Genomic DNA, 23732 nt, shown 5'->3' on the forward strand with positions numbered 1-23732 from the left:
AGCAGACTTGTACCAGTGCGTGGGCCAATTACAAGCTTTTGATAGATAGCACCATATTATTTTAGTGACAGTACAAGCTACTATTCTAAGCCAGGGTTTTTAAAAATCTAAATTTACATCTCCCAAGTGTTCTCTCTTGTGGTTCTCATTCGATCCCTGTTCTACAGTGCTGTGAAATTACACGCTCGGTAAGGAAGGGAAAAAGGCTTTTGGCAACGATCTCCAACAGGCTTATGGAGTTGAAATACGCGGCTTTTAAGCTGGTGGGCCTGATTCTCAGCCTGGCTCCTCCTCCTCCTCCCTTTTTGTACTTACAGTATTGTGGGTACAACTCATGTCATCACTTAGCTGTCTGATTTTGAGATTTAATTAGCATTATTGACAGGGTTAAATCAGCCATCTTACCACAATAAGTGAGCTCAAGGCATCAATATACTATAGCTAAATAACTTATGAGAAGAGTACACTATGGTAATCGTCTTCATTGGAGTTCTCTTTCCTTGCATCCTGCCCAACAGCATGGACAGACAATATTATAGTTCCACCAACCAGCGAGCATGGAATCTTGGGTGATATGCAAGTCCCAGCCCACCTATTGGCTCCCAGTTCTTTGCCTCCTGCATGCTGGAAGCAAGAAGTAGCCATCTCAGTCTCCTCTACTCCATTCTTCCTCTCTTTTTACTTTCTAGCACAAGAAAATACAACAAAGCAGCAGAGAAGCCAGGATAGACAGAGAAGAACAACACATGAGTACAAAAGAGATGCCATTGCCGTCTCTGTTCTGCCTAGGCTGAGAGAAGAGGCGCATCGGAAAAGGTTTAGAAAGAACCATATTAAGGATTTTTAAAGCTTAATTAATAATATTACAATAAATATATATTTCAAAATGATAATGCAAAGAGTTTGGGTCTGGATTTTATAACTGGTGGGAATCTGAACTTTGTTTTTTGCTTCTGACCTTTGGTGCTGCTGCTGACTGCCCTCCTCTGCTTTGTTCAGTGCTTGGCTGCAGAGTCCTCAGTAGCTTTTGATTAGTATTTGGACAGCCTAGTACTGCTGGTTATGTTTGTAAATATCATACAGCATGGGCTGTTTGTGAGGACATTGGCTTGGGGCAAGGAAAGAGAAATAGGAGAGGAGTCCCCAAGCCAGGGTTCTCTGGCATTTCAAATGGTGCTCTGGGGTTCATTTTATTCTATCTAACCCACTCATGTTACCTTGTTCCTGAGTTGATCATTCTCTTCCTTGCATTCTGAAAACTGTTTTTTCCAGTGCTCTACACTGGCAGCAGATTCTTGGAGTGCAGAGGTCAGCCTGGCATTGCTCTCCCTCAGAGTCTGCAGCTCTGTTTCCCATTTCTTTACATTGGAAGAACTGAAAACAACAGGCTAGAGTTAGATTCACTAATGCTTTAGTTCCATTTAGTACTCTGTGAGAACACCTGATTGCAACAGTGGGTGGCAAGCTGAATTAGATACAGTATCCTACTGGAATGACCACTGCACATTGACCCTGTCAGAGAATATCGGACCTGCTCAAGTGTATAGATCACTTGTCTCTAATGAACAGTCCACAGACAATACAAGTCCTAAAGCTACTACATCTAGCATAATAGATACTCCATTAATTCAAGAAGGAGGAGCTTGTGCTTTTGGAATCAAAAGTACTATTGTCAGTGCCAGATGTGAGGTTTAGTTTAGATGTGTGGTGTTTGCAGTCATGGATTTTTATAGCATTCTTTACTTCCTGTCCTAAGCTGTACTGAATTGTAGCTGTGAATTGTTAAACAGTGGCTGCATTTCAGGTGGTACCTACACATAGTGTACATATCAGTTTATAAAGCATGTTGGGATCTTTCAGGATGAAAGATAATACTATAGTATTTTATACAGTAAGCCAAGAAAAATATATATACTCTGTAGGTAAAATACTTTCACTTCTTTTGTTTGATTTTAAATATCTATATAGCTATAAAATATTACTGTTGAAGAACTAAATGTCCCCGGACCTTCCAAGCTCCTGAAGTAAAGGGTGAGTGATGTGCCTTTTAAAGAGGTGAGGGACAATGGATGGAGGAAACTGAAAGCTCCCAGTATCTCAGTTACTAGCCTGTAGAAGTGACTACAGCCACTAGGAATAAAAAAATTATCCCATTAAAAATTAAAAGGAGGGTTGATGTACTTCACCTGTCAGGAATGGTTTAGATAATACTTAGTCCTGCCATGAGTGCAGGGGACTGGACTAGATGACCTCTCAAGGTCCCTTCCAGTTCTATCATAGGACCAATCCGATTCAACTTATTCATAAATGATCTGGAGAAAGGGGTAAAAAGTGAGGTGGCAAAGTTTGCAGATGATACTAAACTGCTCAAGATAGTTAAGACCAAAGCAGACTGTGAAGAACTTCAAAAAGATCTCACAAAACTAAGTGATTGGGCAACAAAATGGCAAATGAAATTTAATGTGGATAAATGTAAAGTAATGCACATTGGAAAAAATAACCCCAACTATACATATAAGATGATTGGGGGCTAATTTAGCTACAACTAATCAGGAAAGAGATCTTGGAGTCATCGTGGATAGTTCTCTGAAGACGTCCACGCAGTGTGCAGCGGCAGTCAAAAAAGCGAACAGGATGTTAGGAATCATTAAAAAAGGGATAGAGAATAAGATGGAGAATATCTTATTGCCCTTATATAAATCCATGGTATGCCCACATCTTGAATACTGCGTACAGATGTGGTCTCCTCATCTCAAAAAAGATATACTGGCATTAGAAAAAGTTCAGAGAATGGCAACTAAAATGATTAGGGGTTTGGAATGGGTCCCATATGAGGAGAGATTAAAGAGGCTAGGACTTTTCAGCTTGGAAAAGAGGAGACTAAGGGGGGATATGATAGAGATATATAAAATCACAAGTGGCGTGGAGAAACTGAATAAGGAAAAGTTATTTACTTGTTCCCATAATATAAGAACTAGGGGCCATCAAATGAAATAAATGGGCAGCAGGTTTAAACAAATAAAAGGAAGTTCTTCTTCACACAGTGCACAGTCAACCTGTGGAACTCCTTGCCTGAGGCGGTTGTGAAGGCTAGGACTATAACAGGGTTTAAAAGAGAACTAGATAAATTCATGGAGGTTAAGTCCATTAATGGCTATTAGCCAGGATGGGTAAGGAATGGTGTCCCTAGCCTCTGTTTGTCAGAGGGTGGAGATGGATGGCAGGAGAGAGATCACTTAATCATTACCTGTTAGGTTCACTCCCTCTGGGGCTTCTGGCATTGGCCACTGTCGGTAGACAGGAGACTAGGTTGAATGGACCTTTGGTCTGACTCAGTATGGCCATTCTTATGTTCTTATATAACCTTTGAATTGCTTATCACAGGGGTCAGCAACCTTCAGCACGCAGCCCATCAGGGTAATCCACTGGCGGGCCGTGAGACATTTTGTTTAAGTTGACCGTCTGCAAGCATGGCCCACCACAGTTCCCAGTGGCCATGGTTTGCTGTTCCCGGCCAATGGGAGCTGCGGGAAGCGGCAGTCAGCACACCAATGGGAGCTGCGGCGGGCTGTGCCTGTGGACGGTCAACGTAAACAAAATGTCTCACGGCCCGCCAGCAGATTACCCTGATGGGCCATGTGCTGAAGGTTACTGACCCCTGGCTTAATGTATCATATGGCTTATATTGCTTTTTTTAAAAAAAAACTTTTAAAAAAGCAACTTGTGACCCTGATATTTTTTTCCTTTTCACTCATGGGCATATTCATATGCTAGAGGCAGATGTGGCAAATAAGTTCCAAGAAGAGAATTACGGCATATTAATGTCACTGCTTAGAACATTCCAACTTTTTATTTTACTAGGGCTACAAATTACAGTGATCTGCCTTTTCAAATAATTTATTAAATCAACTGGTACAAAATGTGATTTCAAGGCACATAGGGCACATTTTTAAAGTGGTGCACAAAGTTTTTTTAGAAAGCTACATAAAGTTAAATTTTTTTCATTAATTTTTTATGATGAACTAATCTCTCCTGTAATTTTACATACCCTCACCTGTTTTCACAGATAAAGTACACCCACTGAAACCAAAAGAAGAGAAAATTGGCTTCACACAATATCAGCAGTAATTGCTCCCCTATGGCCTAAATGTTATCTGCATCACCACGCTGATGGTTGGCAATGTGATCTGGTATCACGAGCATAAAAGATTTTACCTCATCATGCACCAAATCAGAAAGAAACAAAGTGTTAAATCTCCCAATTTGACAAAAGAAGTACTACTAAAGTCAGCTCATTCAATCATCTAATATGTGGTTTTAAATTGATGCAATAACATTTGAATAATTTCTGCTAATACTATTAGCCTAGATATTATAAGCTATGAGTATTTAATATTCAGTAGTCTAAACTGTATAAGCAAACCTTTGATGATTTATTAATGTAAGAGAAACATATATACATTTTAAACCTTTAAAGAGGAGACATTTTAGCAGTATATCAAAACTCCTAATCTGTCAGCAATTTAAAGTTCACGTGAAAAAAAGCTTTTTTTTTTTTTTTTTTTTTAGGAACACAAGAAAATTAGAAATGAATGAAGAGGTTTGAGAGCCACATGCAGTTCACTCTGGTATGTGTATGCCCCTGTGATGGGGCACCTGCCCCACACTGGGCTCTAAAGGGTTAATAAAGCCCTAGGGAGGCTGCGCAGGAGCCAGCCAATCAGAGAAGGGCTGAAGGGAGCAGCCAAGCAGGACCATATAAAAAGGGAGCTATAAGGCAGAGAAGGGCAGTTCTCTGCTGGGAGCCCAGGGAGGAAGGACTGTGTCTCTGTAGGGCTGAGAGACCTGCCAGCACCCTGGACAGAGCAGTGCTACTAGCAGGGACCAGAGGAGTGAGAGAGATCTTCTGGCTGGCTGCTGGGGTTTTTAGGCTGAGGTCCTGAGGCAAGGGCAAAGAGGATGCTGGGGCCACAAGGAAGTGGCCAGACATTTCACTGTAGTAGTCACTAAGGGAAGTGGCTGAACAGCGGACTGCAGGTTCCCGGAGGGCTGTGTCGCTGAAGAGGACACCACAGTCCTTGGAGAGACGTAGGTCCTAGAGCAGGAGTGACGGCGGTGAGGCACCACCCAAAGAGGGCACACTAACATGCAGACCTAATTCCCATGACAGCCAGCAGGAGATGCCAGAGTGGTGAGTGAACCCTGTTACAGCCCCTTATTGCTATAGGAATAACACATGACTGTATGTGCTATGCTAAAATAGGACATTGATTATTTTTATTTCCGTTTACAATAACGTGGGTAATAGGCAGGCAATAACACAGATCCCACTACCACTTTTTTTTAATCGCCTTCCAATTTTTTATATAAGTTGTTACTGTATCTACCTTGGTATTTGCCTTTTAACAAGTATAATAATTAGGTCAGATAGCTGATTCCTTATTGAGCCATCCCTGGATATGTATATGTAACCACCCCCGAAGAGTTACTGCACAGGCATTCAATGCAATTTAGATATTACAAGAGATTCACCTTTGGGCTAGAGCAATTTTCAGTTTGTCATTCTCACTTTTCAGATGTGCATCAGCAGAGCCACCATGAGATGCCTTCTCGTCATCTGTTCCATTTATGCTGGATGCCCGAGTAGAAGATGGTGTTTCACGTCCAGATTCCTGCAGCACAATCCACAAATTAGTGTCAACATAAAATCGTGGAAATGTAGGGCTGGAAGGGACCTCAAGCGTTTATCAAGTCCAGGCCCCTGTGCTGAGGCAGGACCACATAAACATAGACCATCCCTCATAGGTGTTTGTCCAACCTGTTCTTAAAAATCTTCAATGAGGGGGATTCCGCAATCCCCTTGGAAGCCTATTCCAGAGCTTAACTACCCTTATAGTTAGAAAGTTTGTCCTAGTAACTAACCTAAGTCTCCCTCGCTGTAGAGTATGTCCATTACTTCTTCTCCTGCCTTTAGTGGACATGGAGAACAATTGATCTCTGAGTCTATCCTCTTTATAACAGCCCTTAACATATTTGAAGACTCATCAGACCCCTCTTCAATCTTCTTTTTCAAGAGTAAGCGTGCCCAGTGTGACCCAGAAACCTCTTGGTGCCAACTGGCAGAGGGCATAAGGATGTTTATAGAGTTTTACCAGGATCCCCTGTGGCAGATGTATGTATATCAAATTTACCAGAAGGTGGCATGTGAGGTATATACCGAGAACCAAGAGCCCACGGGTCATCATCATAATTGTGAAATATATGTATGCATAATGTTTAAGGAATTATGTATCAGTACTGAAAATTTTCATCGTAAGGTATGTGAGTTAAAGCATGTCACCAGAAGGTGATAAACAAGCTTCTGTCATGTAGGAGGGAAAAAAAGACGTTTCTCTCTCTCTGGCTGCTCATGCGTCTATTCTGTATTGTCTGCTTTGCAGTGGAGGCCTATTTGCATTACTGAGCCTGATGCTAAGCAGAAGATTGCAGATTCAACAAGAGAGGAAAGCTGCAGGAAAAAACAAAAAAAGCATGAGGGTATCCCGTTTACAAGTAAAGACAATGGATGTTTGTTCTGCCTTGTGAGAGGAGGGTCATGGCCAACCTGGTTGGAAAATACTGCAAAGACTTTGGATGAGCTAAATTTAATTAGACAGAACAGTATCTCGGTAGTTAAGTCTAGGATTTAAAATGCACGTTATGATTTTATTTTACATGCAACTATTTGTTTCCAATATTTTACTTGCTACTTCTCAAATCTCTGTACTTCGTGAAGTAAATTCTTACTAGTTTTCACTATAAACGTTATTTAAGTGCTGTGTGTCAAATCGAGTGGTGACCTGAAGGGAAGCTAGTAAGCTGGTGTGGACTGCTTCGTTGGGACTAGCAAATCTGTGAATCCTGTGTGTAGTAGACCAGCGGCTGGTCACTCCAGGGGGACTCTCGGAGAGCTATAGGATTAGAGTGTGCCTAACCAGAAGAGAAAGAGCAGAGCCTGTGTTGTCCATGGCCTCTGGAGTTGGGGAGCGGACCCCAGCAGGCACAGACAAGCCTGCCTCACGCTAAGGGCAGGTAGTAATGAGGAGCTTTGCAATCCTGGGAACCCCCGGGGAAGTGTGTCTCTGTTTTTTTAAAACTTTTCCTCATATATCAGGCTTTCTAACCCATTTATTATTTTTGTTGCTGTCCTCTGGACTCTCTCCAATTTATCCACATCCTTCCTGAAGTGTGGTGCCCAGAACAGCACACAGCACTCCAGCTGTGCCTCACCAGTGTCAAGTAGAGTGGGACAATTACCTCCCAGGCAGGGCCGGCTCCAGGCACCAGGCAACCAAGCTGGTGCTTGGGGCGGCACCTGGAGGGGGGCGGCGCGGCGCTCGGGCCGCCGGGGAGAGCGGGGCCACAGCCGGGCTCGCCGCCCTCCCCCCGGCGCTCTGGCCGCCCTCCCCCCCCGCGCCCGGGGGGAGAGCGGCGAGCCCCTGCTGGGGCTCGCCGCCCTGCGCTCTGGCCGCCGGGGGGACAGCCGAGCCCCAGCCGGGGCTCGCCGCCCTCTCGCCGCCCTGCCCCCACCGGGGCTCTGGCCGCCGGGGGGGGGGGGGCGGGAGAGCCGAGCCCCCGCCGTCCTCCCATGGCTCCGGCCGCCCTCCCCCCTGGCGCCCTGCCCCCGGCCACCGAGAGGGGGGGGGGGCGGCCGGAGGCCTTTTTGCCTGGGGCGGCAAAAAAGCCAGAGCCGGCCCTGCTCCCAGGTCTTACAAATGATCCTGTTAATGTACGCTAAAATGATATTAGCCTTTTCTGCAACTGCATCACAGTTTTGACTCATTCAATTTGTGACCTACTGTAACCCCCAGAATCCGCACTACCACCTAGCCAGTTATTCCCCATTTTGAAGTTGTGCATTTAATTTTTCCTTCCCAACTGTAGTAGTTGGCACTTCTCTTTACTGAATTTCATCTTGTTGATTTTATACAAATTCTTCAATTTGTCAAGGTCATTTTCAATTCTAGTCCTGTCCTCCAAAGTGCTTGCAACCCCTTTCGGCTTGATGTCATCCTCAAAGTTTAGAAGCCTACTCTCCACTCCATTATCCAAGTAACTAACGAAAATACTGAATAGTACCAGACCCAGTGGGAACCCACTAGAAATGCCCTCCCAGTTTGACAGCAAACTACTGATAACTACCTCTGTGAACAGTCTTTCAACCAGCTGTGCACCTTATACTAATTTTATCTAGACCACATTTCCCTAGTTTGCTTATGAGCATGTCAAAAGCCATACTAAAATCAAGATAAATAACATCTACTTCTTCCCCCTATCTACTAGGCCAGTAACCCTGTCAAAGAAGGAAATTAGGTGGTTTGGCATGATTAGTTCTTGGAAAAATCCATGCTGGCTATTCCTTATAACCCTATTATCCCTCTGGGTACTTACAAACTGATTGTTTCATAATTGGTTTCAGTATCTTTCCAGGTATCAAAGTTAGGTTGACTGGTCTATAATTGCCCCACACACAGCATCTTTGTTTCCCTTTTTAAACACATGCCTACTTCCCTACCTCCCCCCCCCCCCCGAAAAATACTCAGTGTCACTGAAAGGAAGTAAGCATTTACTTTTGTGACGTAACATACTAGGTATGGGACACAAAATGCAATGGCAGATTGCCTGGCATGGCCTGTTTGAGGTAATGCTGTTGTCTGGGATGCCACTGTCTGTGACCCAGACAAAGAAGTAAAAAAGTTTCTCTTCTTGTCAATCAAAATGCAGTCCTATCTTTATCTTCACATTGACTTTATCGGTACAAGTAAATATAGGTATCATAAGAGGTCACATTATATACCATGTCATGTTATATATTTGCACTAAGCAAGAATATTTCTGATTCACTTTAAGTAATGACAGTTCGCTCCTTACCTGAGCCTAGTGACACCACCAGTGTGCACCAGTAGCCACTGGGACTGGTGAGTAGTGACCCTGACATCTGTGCTATTTGTAACCTTGTCCCATGTCAAGTCAGTGAGACCAGGAAATAAAGACCAGTCTCTTACCAGCTCTCACATGCATCACATCTTTATGGCATACTAGACTATAACACATATTGTAACAGTAGAGGTAATATTTAAAGAAGAACATTTAAAACACAGAACAGTAATAAAAAACTATCACAATGAAGTGCCCTGGGGGCAAAAGGCAGCCTCTTTTCAAAGAGAAAAAATATAATGATTTACAAAATTGTAGTTCGCAAAATTTTCCAGAAGAATATTTTAAAATCAGTTTAAGCTACTAGAGCAAAGAAACACTACTGGAAGTTGTGAAGTAAAAAAAAAAAAGACTTTCCTACTCCCAAGAGATTAACATCACACAATTTTTAGCAGTGGTCAATTAGCTTCCTTTGCTTTACATTAGACTCAATGGCCATGGTTTTAAAGCATCTAATCTCAGGCTTCTAAGTCTGGTTTAGGGACCTAAACAAGGGGATTGATTTTCAGAAGAAATGAACACTAAGCAGTTCTCACTGATGTCATAAAGGCGCTTCTGATTGTGCAGTTGAAGTAATCGCTAAATAGAAGTTATTCTAACTTTCCTCCAAAGCAACACTATTATGCAAAACACAATGAATGAGTTCCCATTAAACAAGGATTAATTCTTAGCTAGCTGTAGACTTCATGGAATTATAATGAATTATTGTAAGGGACTATGACAAAGCTTGTGATAAAACTTGATTTCAACATATTCTAACAAAAACAATTAACAGTGGGTATAGTGGCATCTTTCTAAACTAAACTGTCCCAGACAGAACGAGGAGTACTTGTGGCACCTTAGAGACTAACAAATTTATTTGGGCATAAGCTTTCGTGGGCTAAACCCCACTTCATCAGATGCATGGAGTGGAAAATACAGTAGGAATATTACACACACACACACACACAACATGAAAAGATGGGGGTTGCCATACCAACTCTAACGAGACAAATCAATTAAGGTGGGCTATTATCAGCAGGAGAAAAAAAATTTTTATAGTGATAATCATGATAGCCCATTTCAAACAGTTGACAAGAAGGCAGGGGTGAAAGTAGAAATAGGGACTTACCGGTACGGGGCTGGGTTGGGGCCGGCTCTGGCTCTCAGAAGGGGCGGGGCCTCAGGCGGAAGGGGCGGGGATAGAGGGGTCAGAGCCAGCCCCAGCCCGCCTTGTACCGGTAAGTGCCCTCCCCCTCCCCCGCTGGGGTAGCAGCGGCAGCTGGGGGCTCCGGCAGCAGTTTAAAGGGCCCAGGGCTCGGCTGCGGCTATGGCCCCAGCCCTTTAAACCGCTGCTGGAGACTGTGGCTGCCGCTGCTACCCCAGGGCTCCGGGGGCTATTTAAAGAGCCCGGGGCTCCCCTGCCTCTACCACCCTGGGCCCTTTAAATAGCCGCTGGAGCCTGCTGGAGCCCTGGGGTAGCAGTGGCAGCCGGGGGCTCCGGCAGCAGTTTAAAGGGCTGGGGCCGTAGAGGCAGCGGGAGCCCCAGGCCCTTTAAATAGCCCCCGGAGCCCCACCGCTACTCCAGGGCTCTGGGGGCTATTTAAAGGGCCCAGGACCCCCCTGCTTCTACCGGCCCATTAAATAACCCCCGGAGCCCCGCTGCCGCTTCCCCAGGGCTCCAGCAGCGGGGCTCTGGCGGCAATTTAAAGGGCCTGGGGCTCCAGCCGCTGCTGGGACCCCAGGCCCTTTAAATTGCCGCCTGGGGAAGCCGGGCTGCCCCGGTACGGCGCACTGGCTCTTGCCGCTACGCCGTACCGGCTTACTCACACCTTCTTGCAGAGGTGAAAGTAACAGTAGGGAGGAAATTAGAATGGGGAAATAGTTTTTAGTTTGTGTAATGACCCATCCACTCTCAGTCTTTATTCAAGCCTAATTTAATGGTGTCCAGTTTGCAAATTGACATACAGACCTAAAGTTGCAATTCTTCAACAAAAAAACTTCAAAAACAGACTCCAACGAGAAACTGCAGAACTGGAATTAATTTGCAAACTGGACACCATTAAATTAGGCTTGAATAAAGACTGGGAGTGGACAGGTCATTACACAAACTAAAAACTATTTTCCCATGCTAATTTTTCCCTCTACTGTTACTCACACCTTCTTGTCAACTGTTTGAAATGGGCCATCCTGATTATCACTACAAACGTTTTTTTCTCCTGCTGCTAATAGCTCACCTTAATTGATTTGTCTTGTTAGAGTTGGTATGGCAACCCCCATCTTTTCATGTTCTCTCTGTGTGCGCGTGTGTGTGTGTATGTATATATCTATCTATCTTCCCACTGTATTTTCCACTCCATGCATCTGATGAAGTGCGTTTTAGCACACGAAAGCTTATGCCCAAATAAATTTGTTAGTCTCTAAGGTGCCTCAAGTACTTCTCATTCTTTTTGCTGATACAGACTAACACGGCTACCACTCTGAAACCTGTCCCAGACAGGTGTACTCCATGGACATACATTATAAACTCCCTTTCCACCAGTCACCATAAGGGATGGTAAAGCCTTACCTGCAGACAAACTATAGTCACCCAACATCTATGAATCACCAAACTTGGATAATGAAATACATGAGAACTCAAACTACACTAGCTACATGACATTGTACAAACTGATCTCTAACACAGCCCCAACCACACACAAAAATGGGTTGGGCAACTGGCACAAGCAAGCGTTACAACAGATTCCATTTATTTATTGCTGAAATACTGCAGTGAGGCAAAGTCCTCAGTGACCACCACAATGAAGAACTATATCAAAGAATATATAGATGACCTTGTTATTTTTAAAAATTATTATAACTCAGTAACTTCCTGAAAAGACTATTATATTTAAATGAGAAAGAGAAGGAGAGAGAGCACACAAGAAAAAGAATATTCCTCCGGCAATGTTAAAGACCAGTAGTTAACAATGATATTTAACCATCTTCTTTGTTGACACTTTAAACTCGCTGCCAGAAGCAGGTATATTCCACTGTTGAAGCTAGTCTCAAATCATTTTTCTCCATGTGCGCGTGTATATATATAGTACAGAAAAGTGACTTACTTGGGAATGATTGCTTGAGGTCTCAATTTTCTCTTGAGATCTGTCTCTTGCTAGTTTGGCAGCTTCTTTTACTTCCTGGAATTTCTCTGCAAACTGCCAAATGCATGAAGGATATTTATTAAAATTATTTAGGACACATTAACTGTTCAGAATAGTATCTTTATATGGTTTCTTTGTAGTCTGCAAAACCCCATGACCATACAATCGCTTATGGCAATTTTTAAATTTTAGATATGAAACATTAAGTGTGTGCTTGATTTGAATTAGAAACAGATTCCCTTAAAAGGGATGGTAGTCACTGTTTTGAAAGCAGGGCAATATCTCCATAGTTTCTTTAGAAATTACTAATAAAAGTCTGGGGGGAAAAGTGAACGTGATTTTTTTTTAAATGTTCATCATCTATTAAAGTTTGAGGATAAAATATGTAGGTTTAGATTAAGGGTTATCAAATGTCTTTTGTTCTGAAGGGAAAGGCAACTGAAGGAAAGAATATAAATGAGCTTGTGAGACATTTGGGGGATTGAGGACAGGGTGTCATAAAGGAACAGGAAGGTGAAATTAAGGTAACCCCTCCACCCCAAAAATAAAGCAGGAATGTGGGAGCAAATGGCCTCTCTCTTAAAATTATCATTATCTTATGGCTGATAAAAATAAAGATATTAGACAATGTTTGAAGACATAAAAGCTTTGGATGTTTCTGTTCACATAAAATGTTAATTCAAATCCCCAGGTAAAAATGCAGTAAAGGTTCTATAGTTAAATCTAAAGATGGGATTTTCAAAACCAAGTTCCAGTAGGCTTTGTACTTCTGAATTACCTTGGTGCTTTTGAAAGGCCCATCCTAAGGCCTTATAAATCAAAGGCCTCATTCTGCTGTTTTGGTCTTATATGCAAACCCCAATCATTAACACAACCATTTAATTTTGTGGGTCCTGCCCCAAAAAACACAGTTTCAGGAAGTGGGGTAGGGAGGCATTTAAATAAAAAGTATTCAGTATGAGGGAGGGTGTCTGTAACACTTTGACTGTGTCTTTCACTTCTACCAAAGGCAGTTCAAACATACATGAATTTATTGTGGAGAAATTTCTAATATTGGAAAGGGAAGACAACATGAAACTTGCTCAACGGTATGCCATATTGCCTTCCAGACAGGTATATTTCCCTCCCTAAATAGCATCCAAGATGTAGAAGCCACATTTTATTACTTCAGTGTAGCTCATTCCCCCTCCTTCCAATAGTGATTTTTTTTTAAATCACCTGAATAGATCAATTTATTAAGCACCTCTCCACTGAAACAACTGGGCATGGCAGAGCGATGGTTGAGAATATATATAATGAAAAACAACTAAAACACAACCAACATTCAAATGTGAAAAAAACTACACTTACACTAAAATCCAGGAACAGAAGGGAGAACTATATCCGAGAAAGGGACAAGGGAAGAGTTAGCAGGGGGGAAAAGGGTTGTCACAATAAAAATATATCTTGACAAGAAAGATGTTTAAAGGAAGGGAGGGATGGACTGAGATGGATTATAAAGAGGGAGTACCAAAGGGAAATCTCAGTCATCTGTGAAGTACAATGGTGAAATCCCTAAAAAGTGAGTGTCAAAACAAAAGTACCCCTCAGGAAGAAGGTCAAAAGAGGCACAAATATAGCCGTAGACTACACCACTAATAAAACCACATGATTCAATTCTTCAAAATTATATCAAGTCTATCCAAAGCCATTACAATGGTTAACACTCAGCACTTTTATCACACATTCCATCCAAAGATCTCAAAGTTCTTGCACACATTCATGAATTCAGTCACACAACAACTCTATCAGGTAAGTAAGTACCGTCACCTCAAATTTACAAGGATGGTAGCATAGGCAGAGAGAGAGATGACTTGTTCAAGACCACACAGGGATTTGATATATGCTTCAGCAGCTGACCTATTTACTATGGCGTTCTTACACCTTTCTCTGGTAGTGCCCATTGTCAGAGACAGGATACTGGACTATCCTGAACAACATTATATTACATATACACATATTCTATTATATATACACACACACATACATGAACATGGAGATTGCTGCTAGAACATTGGAAGATTAGTTTTATCGATTACCATAATTCAGCTATTATACAAGCCTAGAAAAAATTATATCAGTAGTTAACACATTATATAAAACACACACACAGTGAGTGGAAATTACCATGAAACATATGTCATCGTAGGATTCCACTGGATGGGCATGCATGTGCTTAAAGCCAAGGGGAATTTCAGATATAATATAGAGAGGGTTGTGAATATGATCTGTGAAGGTACATATGAAAACACTGAACTACAGAGTCCAGCCACCTTCAGCTGGAGTTGCATATGAAAAGAGTTTACTATTTGAGGGAACGTACAGGTAGTATATATGTGATTCAACTATATCTGTAGACCTATAAAACTCACTGAATACAACTGCACTATGTTTTGTCCTTGAGTCATGAAACCCTGACCTTTCTAGGTAAAATACATTTTATGTTGCAACTGTTGTTAGACCAAAACATCTATAACAACAAGATTATTTCTAGCATATTGTGTCAAAAATAAGCTCCAAACTTGGGTATCTTTAAGTCAGAATACAGTTTATATTGATGTTATATTGAGTCGCTCTCTTACAATAAATCTTCTGTATCAAAATTCCTATGAGTCTAAGTGCACTAGAAAAAAAGATGAAAAACTGGAAAAAAGTAATCTTTCAAATTTGATTTCTGAAACTATCCTCATAATGGACACAGATGACCGCTCTGAAAAATGTATGCTGTGAAGAGAACATTTTCCACAGTTCCATATAAAAACATTATATGTGAATATATGAAACACTCTCCCCCATTCTTTAAAATACACCTCTACCCTGATATAACGCTGTCCTTGGGAGCCAAAAAATCTTACCGTGTTATAGGTGAAACATAGGTGAAATATAGGTTATATTGAATTTGCTTTGATCCGCCGGAGTGCGCAGTCCCGCCCCCCCGGGAGCACTGCTTTACCGCATTATATCCGAATTCATGTTATATCGGGTCAGGTTATATCGGGGTAGAGTGTATAATCAACAATGATCTCAGTCTAGTTGTGTGATTTTTAGTCAAGGCTAAAGTTTACTAATAAATTTTATTTAAATAAATGTGCTTCTAGCAGCAAAGAGCAACAAAGGAATTGTCCACCAACTTAAAGGGACATCTTCACTTTAAAAACAAACAGTCACATTTCTAAATTATTTTTACCCACTATTGTGGCTAGAGTTAAAGGTTATTGTAACTGAAATTATAATGAAAAATATTCTCTATTTGTTCAGTTTGTTACTTTATGCATTTGTTAGCATTCAGTGCATAAACAGTTTTGCTGTTTCCTCTTTAGAAATGTCTTTTTTTCTGCCTAATTTATACCTGTTGGATTCCACTAAACAATCTCTGCTTTTCACTGTTCGATAGGTGCACTTAGCTCTTGTGAGAAATGAAAGACTTACACCTGACTGCTCTTCTAACTATGTAGCCATTGTAGTGGCGGACTAAACTTCTGCACCATTTCCAGTGCCAATTGCTACATCAGCAACAGACAAGACATTTCTGAGGGAGGTTACAGAGTGTCTATGGAACTTCTGTGGCATTGGTAATGCATGTATACCCAATCCACTGTTGGCTGCAGAATCACAGGGATCCTATTTTCTGAGAATTGTTAATATATTATGCCCCCTGACCACCGCCCACTGGTATTAAAACCCGTGTGTCACTTCTGTGATCTGGACAGGCCATGAGTCATTAAACCAGCATAACAGCTGGTTGTTTTTAATGTGTACTTTGTAATTAAAATGGTTAATTGTAAGCTTAGTAAGATCCTACTAAATGTATTTTTAAACATAAAGAAATGTAAGGAGTGAGTGAGATTTTCTAGAGAGTGGAGGTATGTTTAGTTATTTAAAGTCTTTCAAAAAGTTGCCTCATTCCTCATCCGCACTCTTCTTTTCCCCTAATGCCATTGCTGTAGCTATTTCAAATGAACTCTTTTGGGCTGACAAACCTATCCAAAATTAGCAAAGGAAGGGAGAAAGGGAAAAGAGCAACTAATCGTTGCTGCAGGTTTGAAAGTACATTTCAGAGCCAGCCCCAGCTTCTGCAGCCAGTTATGAATTATATATGACATCTCACAGCACTCCAGCAAACTGTGGGCACAGTCTGCATGAAAGGAAGGATTTGTTGCTACCAAATCTTGACAAGTGTTTTTGGTCTTGGGAAAGCGTAGCATACAAACGCTATATTTGGTTATGAATCTCCCCTGCTGATATTTAATGGGGAATTGAACGTGCGAATAGGTGTCACATAATATGAATTATTTGAAAGTCACTTGAATCTGCAGATAGTCATCCACAGAAATATATATTTTAGTAGATGTTACATTTTACATGTTTAGGTTTTACATTTCTGGTGTTATGTTTTATTCCTCCTAAGCACAAGTTGTGCCAGTGCCAGAGCTATAAAGCAGCTGCCCCCCCCCCCCCCGGGCTCCCCCAACCAGTCTCATTTATATTTAATTGCCAGCTCATTTTGCAGGAAGCTCTTGGAAACTAGGCTGCATGAAATTTGCCATTTATGTTTTGTGAATGAGTTAAGATAATGGCCCACAATTAATGAGTGGCTCATTCTGGCGATTCTCTTTGATATACCAGGTTTCAGAGTAGCAGCCGTGTTAGTCCGTATCCGCAAAAAGATCAGGAGTACTTGTGGCACCTTAGAGACTAACAAATTTATTAGAGCATAAGCTTTCGTGGGCTACAGCCCACTTCTATATGCAACCGAAGAAGTGGGCTGTAGCCCACAAAAGCTTATGCTCTAATAAATTTGTTAGTCTCTAAGGTGCCACAAGTACTCCTGGTTTTTTTTTTGATATACCAGTTCAGGCACGCCATGTCACGTCTCTATCATCAAATGGATTGGCAGAGAAGTTAGGAGAAACAGCAAAGAATTCAATTAAAAAAAAGCTCTGGTGGGCGGAAGAAAGCCATTGCTAAAATATCACAACACACCTCACTATGGTTCTTTATGAAGATCACCAGCTTAGAAACTACTGGGCTGAAGGCAAAAACCTATTGCCAATAAGCTTCTAGGCAAACAATTAACCCCGAAGTAGTTACAAGAGAGCTGTATGTCAGGAAACAGTAACTGAAGCAGCCCTACAATAAGAACAACAAAATTATGCAGATGGCAAGAATATCAGATTCCAAACAAAGTAGCTGGCAATTTACACCAAAGCAACAGCTACACTATCCACCCCAACCTCATATGACATAATCCATGCCTGAAAACCTGTTTTACAGCAGGAACAAAAGATGGCTGAACAAAAGCAGAGGACAATGACTCTGTTTTTTGACAGCTAACCTAAGTCAGTGGCCACTGATAGGGTTGCCAACTTCTAATCACACAAAACCGAACTCTTGCCCCGCCCCCTGCCCAGAGGCCCAGCCCCTGTTCACTCCACACACACACACACACACTGCTCACTCTCTCTCACTCACTTTCACAGGGCTGGGGCAGGGAGTTGAGGTGCAGGAGGGGATGAGGGCTCTGGGTGGGAGTGCAGGCTCTGGGGTGGGGCCAGAAATGAGGGGTTCAGGGTGCAGGAGGTGGTGAGGGCTCCAGGTACGGGGGGGGGCTCCGGGCTAGGGCCTATGGGTTTGGAATGTGGGAGGGGGCTCAGGGCTGGGGAGGGGGTGCGGGTGTGGGAGGGGGTGCAGGTTTCAGCATGGGGTGGGGGATGAGGGGTTTGGGGTAAGGAGGGGGCTCAGGGCTGGGGGTTGGGGTGCAGGAGGGGTGAGGGCTCCAGCTGGGGGTGTGGGCTCTGGGATGCTGGAGGGGGCTGAGGTCTGGGACAGGCGGCTCCCGGAAGCAGCTGGCTTGTCCAGCTCCTAGACAGAGGGACCGGGGGCTATGTGCGCATCCCTTGCCCGCAGGTGCCACCCCCGCAGCTACCATTGGCCCCGATTCCCAGCCAGTGGGAGCTACGGAGCAGGCGCTCGGGGCGGGGGCAGCGCTTGGAGCCCCCGGCCACACCTGTGGCTAGGAGCCAGACTTTAGCCCCGCTGCACCGCCAACCAGTCTTTTAGCGACCCGGTCAGCATTACTGACCAGAGCCGCCAGGGTCCCTGTTCAACTGGGCATTCCGGTCAAAAACCCTAGACACTGACCCCAGTCATGTGACAGGTTTATTAAAAACTTTTGTAACTGTGGCCTATTGTCAGGACATTGGGGCCAAGAAATAAAAAACAGTTCCTTATCAGCGCTCTCCTGTCACCCTTTTATGACAAGGTCCATGCAAAAAAGTGTACATGCACGGGAGGAGTATAGCCACACGCTCAATAACTCTACTGTGTTCCACAAATTAGGTGTGGAATCTTACGCTCTCTTTATTAAAAAGAGATAGGCCTATCCGATGCTGGATTGGATAAGTGTTGTTTGGTTTAGGTATCAAAACTACGTGTGTGTGTTAGAAGGTGCCCAGTAAGGATTTTGTTGCCTCAGAAGACTGAAGTGCACTCGCTAGCAAGGGAGTTACCTGTGTTTTAACAGTTTATAGAATTCAGTGGTATATCCTTCCAGCCCAGGACTTCTCCCTGATTTTAATGAAAAAATCACTTGCGGCCTACTGGTGAGAGCATTGGACTAGGACTCAGGAGACTAGGTTTTATTCTCAGTTTGGCCACTGGCCCGCTGGGTGACCTTGGGTGAGTCACTTTACCTCTGTGTCTCGGTTTCTCCATCTGAAAAGTGCTATGTAAGAGCTAGGTACTTTTATTATTTCTTCCTATGCTATTGGGCCACCTAGTACCTCCCTTTCACTCTGTCAGTCTGGGCATTTTAATATCTTGCAGTATGATTCCTCCCCAGTTCGTAGATCCTTTGGCAAACAGGGGAGCTGTCTTTTTTTTTTTTTTTTTTATTGTTGTCAGTACTTCTAATGCTATTTTCGCATTCTTAATCTCTTTGACTAAGTCTACATTATTAGACACATTGCTTCTGCAAAATTTGTTCCTCTAACTTTTCCCGGTTTTACCAATGTCTTTTTTCCCTATAACTATGGCATGCTATAGTATGTCCCCTCATTACTGCTTTAAAGGCTTCCCATCTAGTTCCCCGGGTATATCCCGTGAGCTATTGTCCTTAATATAATCATCAATGTGGTTTTCCATTTCATACACAAAGTCTGTGTCTTTTAACAATATATTACTAAATCTCCAGCTTTTATTAATCCTGAACTGGACTTTATTTTCATGAAGACAGGAACAGGGTCAGAGATATTCCATTCTAATATTAAGATTTCATGTAGGAAACCTTTTGATATTAAAATTAAATCTATTCTAGTATGTGGTTTTGGCAGTTTCAGAGAAAAAAAGCAAAATCCAAATCTCCATTGCGTCCTGTCCTTTATATACTAGTTCCAGCATTTGAGCTTCTTTAGATGGACCTTGTCTTGTTGGTAGTTTATCCCACATTGTGGTTAGACAGCTATTGAAGTCACCTGCCACTATTACCTTTGAATTCTGGACCATTACAATCACTCCAAAATTATTTCTGAAGAAAGGTATATTCCTCACTTGGTGCATAATTGTTACATGTTTGCCCTCTGCACACCCATCTGCCTTCTGGATAGGTTTTAATCCTTTTACATTCCCATTCTACTTAATACACACACCCCTCTCTCATGGGAGCTGAAAGATATTCAATGGTACATATTCCTTTTAAGATTGATTCTTCTGTTTTGAGATAAGTTTCCTGAAGCATTGCCACAGATATGTTCTCCTTTTTTTAAAGCAGGTAATATTTTTTCGTTTTACTGGATGGTTTAGTCCTGTAACATTCCAGGAGAACCAGATTGTTACCAGGACACATTTCTAGTCACCCCAAGAGCAAAAACAATTTTGCATGAACATTTTTGCAAATGTGAAATATTTGCAAAAAATGCAATGGTGTGGAAAATGCATGAACTCAGTAAGACCAACTTAATAAAAACAAGTTCATGTAGAATTCAGTCACCCAACTGACTGAAAGTAAACACATTACATCCAACAGGCTTTTCCTTTCCCTACAATGGTCAGTCTTCTTTCAGACCCAAGAAGCAACTTTTAAAATTTCAACACTAGTACCTCTCAGACCAAAACATGCAAGAGGGAGATTAATGGAGACTGTTTGGAATGCCCAAGGACATGATATTTGGTTAACTGATAAAACAGTGCCAATAAGGGCGGTGTGTTCATGCTTAAAACAACAACTATGAGTTAGATAAGTACCTTCTTTTATTTTGTGAACAAACATTCTGGTTGCTTGACTTGCGTTTGCAAAGTATTAATTGAATCACTGCGAGAGCGTATTGTTTACACTACTAGTTATTTATTACCAGAGTTGGCTGGATATTTTACAAGCCTTCATTGTAACCAAGCCCTGCTCTGCAGACAAGTGACATGGGGGAGCTAGAACTACAATCCTCAGCCTTCTGTTCCAAAAGCACAGGCCTACACCAGCTGAGATAAAGGAGAACTTTCCTTTATAGTCACTTGTAAAGTCCCCTTAACATCAAAGGGCCAGCCACTATGGGTCAAATTCACTCATCAACACCCAAACCAGTCCACCGCTACACTACATTCAAGGCCATATGTACTTCATAGGAAAACAATTTTGGATTCTAGATAAGCCTATTAGTTGGATGTCACTGCTAAAATGATAAAGACTTCACTGCAACACAGATGTAGAGTTAAATATGCATAGGCAGCCTAACTTTGGCATTTTTTGACATTTTAGTGCTTCACTTTGTATCCTTAATGTTCTTTTAATGTAGTTTTTGTATAAAATTAGCATGTAGTCTAGGAAAAGAGATGCCAAGAAACTGCTTAGACTGTATTTGAGAACATCTAAAAAACTAAGCTTCAAAATCTTATAGCCTTTTGTTTTTATAGAGGGCCACAAGTGATCAAATTAAAATGTATCCTTGTGTCAGTGAACTTTTGTAAACCTTCACAGAGGCTCTATAAGCAACCACTGGATAGTTAAGAGTTTAACAACTTGCATGTAGAGAAGAAGAGTTAATGAGCTGCCAAGAAATTCAGTTTGTGAGACTCCTACCAGATTGGTACCGACAGTGCAGCAGTTCCTTAATTCACAAGAACCACCCCAACTGCTGTTTCAGAAATAAAATGAGCCCAGTTACCTTTGTTAGCTGCTGTTCGGAGGAAAACCCCAAACCAAACACAGTGTTTGCTCTGCTGTCTGCCCACTGACCAAACTTCTGCGATGTTTTCGTAAAGGTCATATTAGGTGTGATTGTGCTGTTTATAATCACCTGTTTTAAAAAAGTTTAAAAAAATAATTAGATACAGAAGCACCATCTGAAATGCATATTCTAGCATCATTATTCAGAATGATTAGCAGGTTCCCAGTCTAAATCTGGAGTTTGCGGTAGGCATGATGCATTTTACCTACTTATGAAATATGTTAATACCTTGACTCGCTTGATTCAGATGCTCAATAACTTTTTATTTAAAAAATGCCACTGTGGTCCCACAGCTTACTACTCCTGCACTATCTCATTGAAATTAGAATTCTGTCATAATCAAAGAGGAAGTAGATTCCTATAGCAAGGTGAAAATGAGTGAAAATGTTTCTCTCTCTGTAGATGGGAGAATCCACAAACCCACTACTATTAAACGAGAGCTCACAGAGCATCAGGAAAATGCTTCCTTTGAGGAGCTGAAATACTAATTGACTGCTGGCCTGGCAATGTTTAGAGTTACAGGAAAAATCTTTGGACATAAAAATAATTCATACAAGGAAAAAATATAAAATTAGTCCCTGCAATTTCTATAGGAATGTTACAGATTCCAGACAGAGATGTCTTTTTTCTGTTCTCCTCTCTTGCTAACTTCATTTTGTTTGGATTTTTTCTGCAATCTTCCAATTTCGAGGAATTTCTTTTGACCCATGTATTTTGCCGTATTTTGTTTTGTTTTATGATCTTCTTTGTAAATGGGTATATTTGTAAATAAATGCATTTATTAGATGCTCCCATAAAACTTTCAGTAAGCATTATAATAAATAGCCAGTCAAAAATACTTCTACATACACTATTAACAGCTTCCAATACCTTGTGTGAGAGCCAGGTGCATCCAAGGCCAAGAGTTTTGGGATGAAGGGCAGTGTCTTTGTTGGGAACTCACAGAAGCACTTGCATTTTTAGCATTTCATAGGCACTAGGAACTTAATTCTTCACTGCTTAGCACTTTGTGTAGCCATTTACCTACTTAGCACACGTATAAATGACCACATAAGGAGCTAGGCAGGGGAAAGTCAGGCACTAGGGCTGGGAAGGATGTACTTTGTAGGGATTGTTTTACACACACACACACACACACACACACACACACACACACACACACACACACACACACACACACACACACACACACTATTTTGATTGTCATTTTTCTCTCTCCTTTCCCACCTTGTTGTTTTTCTCCTCCCCACCATTTCTGAACTCCTCTCTCCCATTTTCTTTCTGTTTTCCCTCCTGTTCCCTGTCCTTCCTTGTCCCCTTCTTCTCAATGACTCCCTTGCTCTTTTTTCCTCCATCTGCAAGCATGCTCGCTGCCCCCATCGGTTCTTCTCTCATTCTTCCTTTGTCCTGGCTGCCTCTGTCACTGCAGTGGAACCGCTCCTGCAGCATTTGATCCCCACTGCTGAAGCATCTGGGCAGAGTAGGCCACAGAACGCCAATCAGAAAAGCATTCTCCACAGGTAGGCAGAGCAAGGAACTGCCTTCCGATCAGCACTCTGCTCCCCACTATGTCACTTCAGGCAGACATGGCAAGCTGATCCAGAGGTGCTGCGGAGTTAACTCCACAGAAGGGAGCCCCAAATGAGCAGCACAGCCATGCTTAATTGCGGGACTGTCCTAGGTGATCTGGGAGAGTTGTGAACTGTAGCATCAATACTGTAGATAATCATATCTTCAAAATGAGCAAGAGAGGCAGAATCTGGCTCTTGATTAGTACCTTACTCCACAAGTAGAACCACTGTAAGCAATGGGGCGTCTCACGAAATAAGGTACTATTGGACAAGAGGAAAGCTATCAGAATCAGCCCTCAAAGGGGGATCTGGTAAAGAATGTACTGGAGCTGGCATAAAATACCATCTTACTACACAGGTTTAGATATATATCAGTTCATTAGCACAGATCTTAATCATGTTGTTGCAAAAAGAAAATATAGTTATGTCTAAAGACTTTCCCCCCCTTGAAAATGTATCTGTATACAATGGTCTATTAGTAGAAGAGGAGCTTTCTTTAGCAACATGCACCATTGTGTCCAATATGCAAATTATACGCTAATTAAGCTATATCTGCAGGACAGTTTAATTAACACGATCAGGAAGTATCCTGGCAACACCATCTACGATGCATTTCAAGCAGAATTTTTTTCTAAACTATAATTTACATTGAGCAAAAAGTGTTTTATGCAATTCACAATATGATTCCTCCTCCCCTCCTTTCTTAAGTTTTATGACCTTGCCATTAGTGCTCCTATTTTTTTCTTGTAATCCATTCAACTTTACTCTTTCCCTCTTTCTACTATTTCCTCTTCTGAATACATACC

The 23732-nt window shown here is 42.0% G+C and overlaps 1 protein-coding gene across 1 annotated transcript in view; it reads right to left on the reverse strand.

Annotated features, from left to right (window-relative positions):
• Positions 1–23732, reverse strand: part of HOMER2 (homer scaffold protein 2) — a 108560-nt gene that overhangs the window by 16743 nt on the left and 68085 nt on the right. Inside the window, exons 3-6 of the mRNA XM_065412599.1 lie at positions 21293–21424; positions 12060–12152; positions 5533–5672; positions 1218–1374 (exon numbers count right to left, since the gene is read on the reverse strand). Coding sequence (XP_065268671.1) covers positions 1218–1374; positions 5533–5672; positions 12060–12152; positions 21293–21424 — 522 coding nt within the window. The remainder of the gene's footprint in view (positions 1–1217; positions 1375–5532; positions 5673–12059; positions 12153–21292; positions 21425–23732) is intronic.

Source organism: Emys orbicularis, chromosome 10 (genome assembly GCF_028017835.1).
Source record: "Emys orbicularis isolate rEmyOrb1 chromosome 10, rEmyOrb1.hap1, whole genome shotgun sequence".
Lineage (NCBI taxonomy): Eukaryota > Metazoa > Chordata > Testudines > Emydidae > Emys > Emys orbicularis.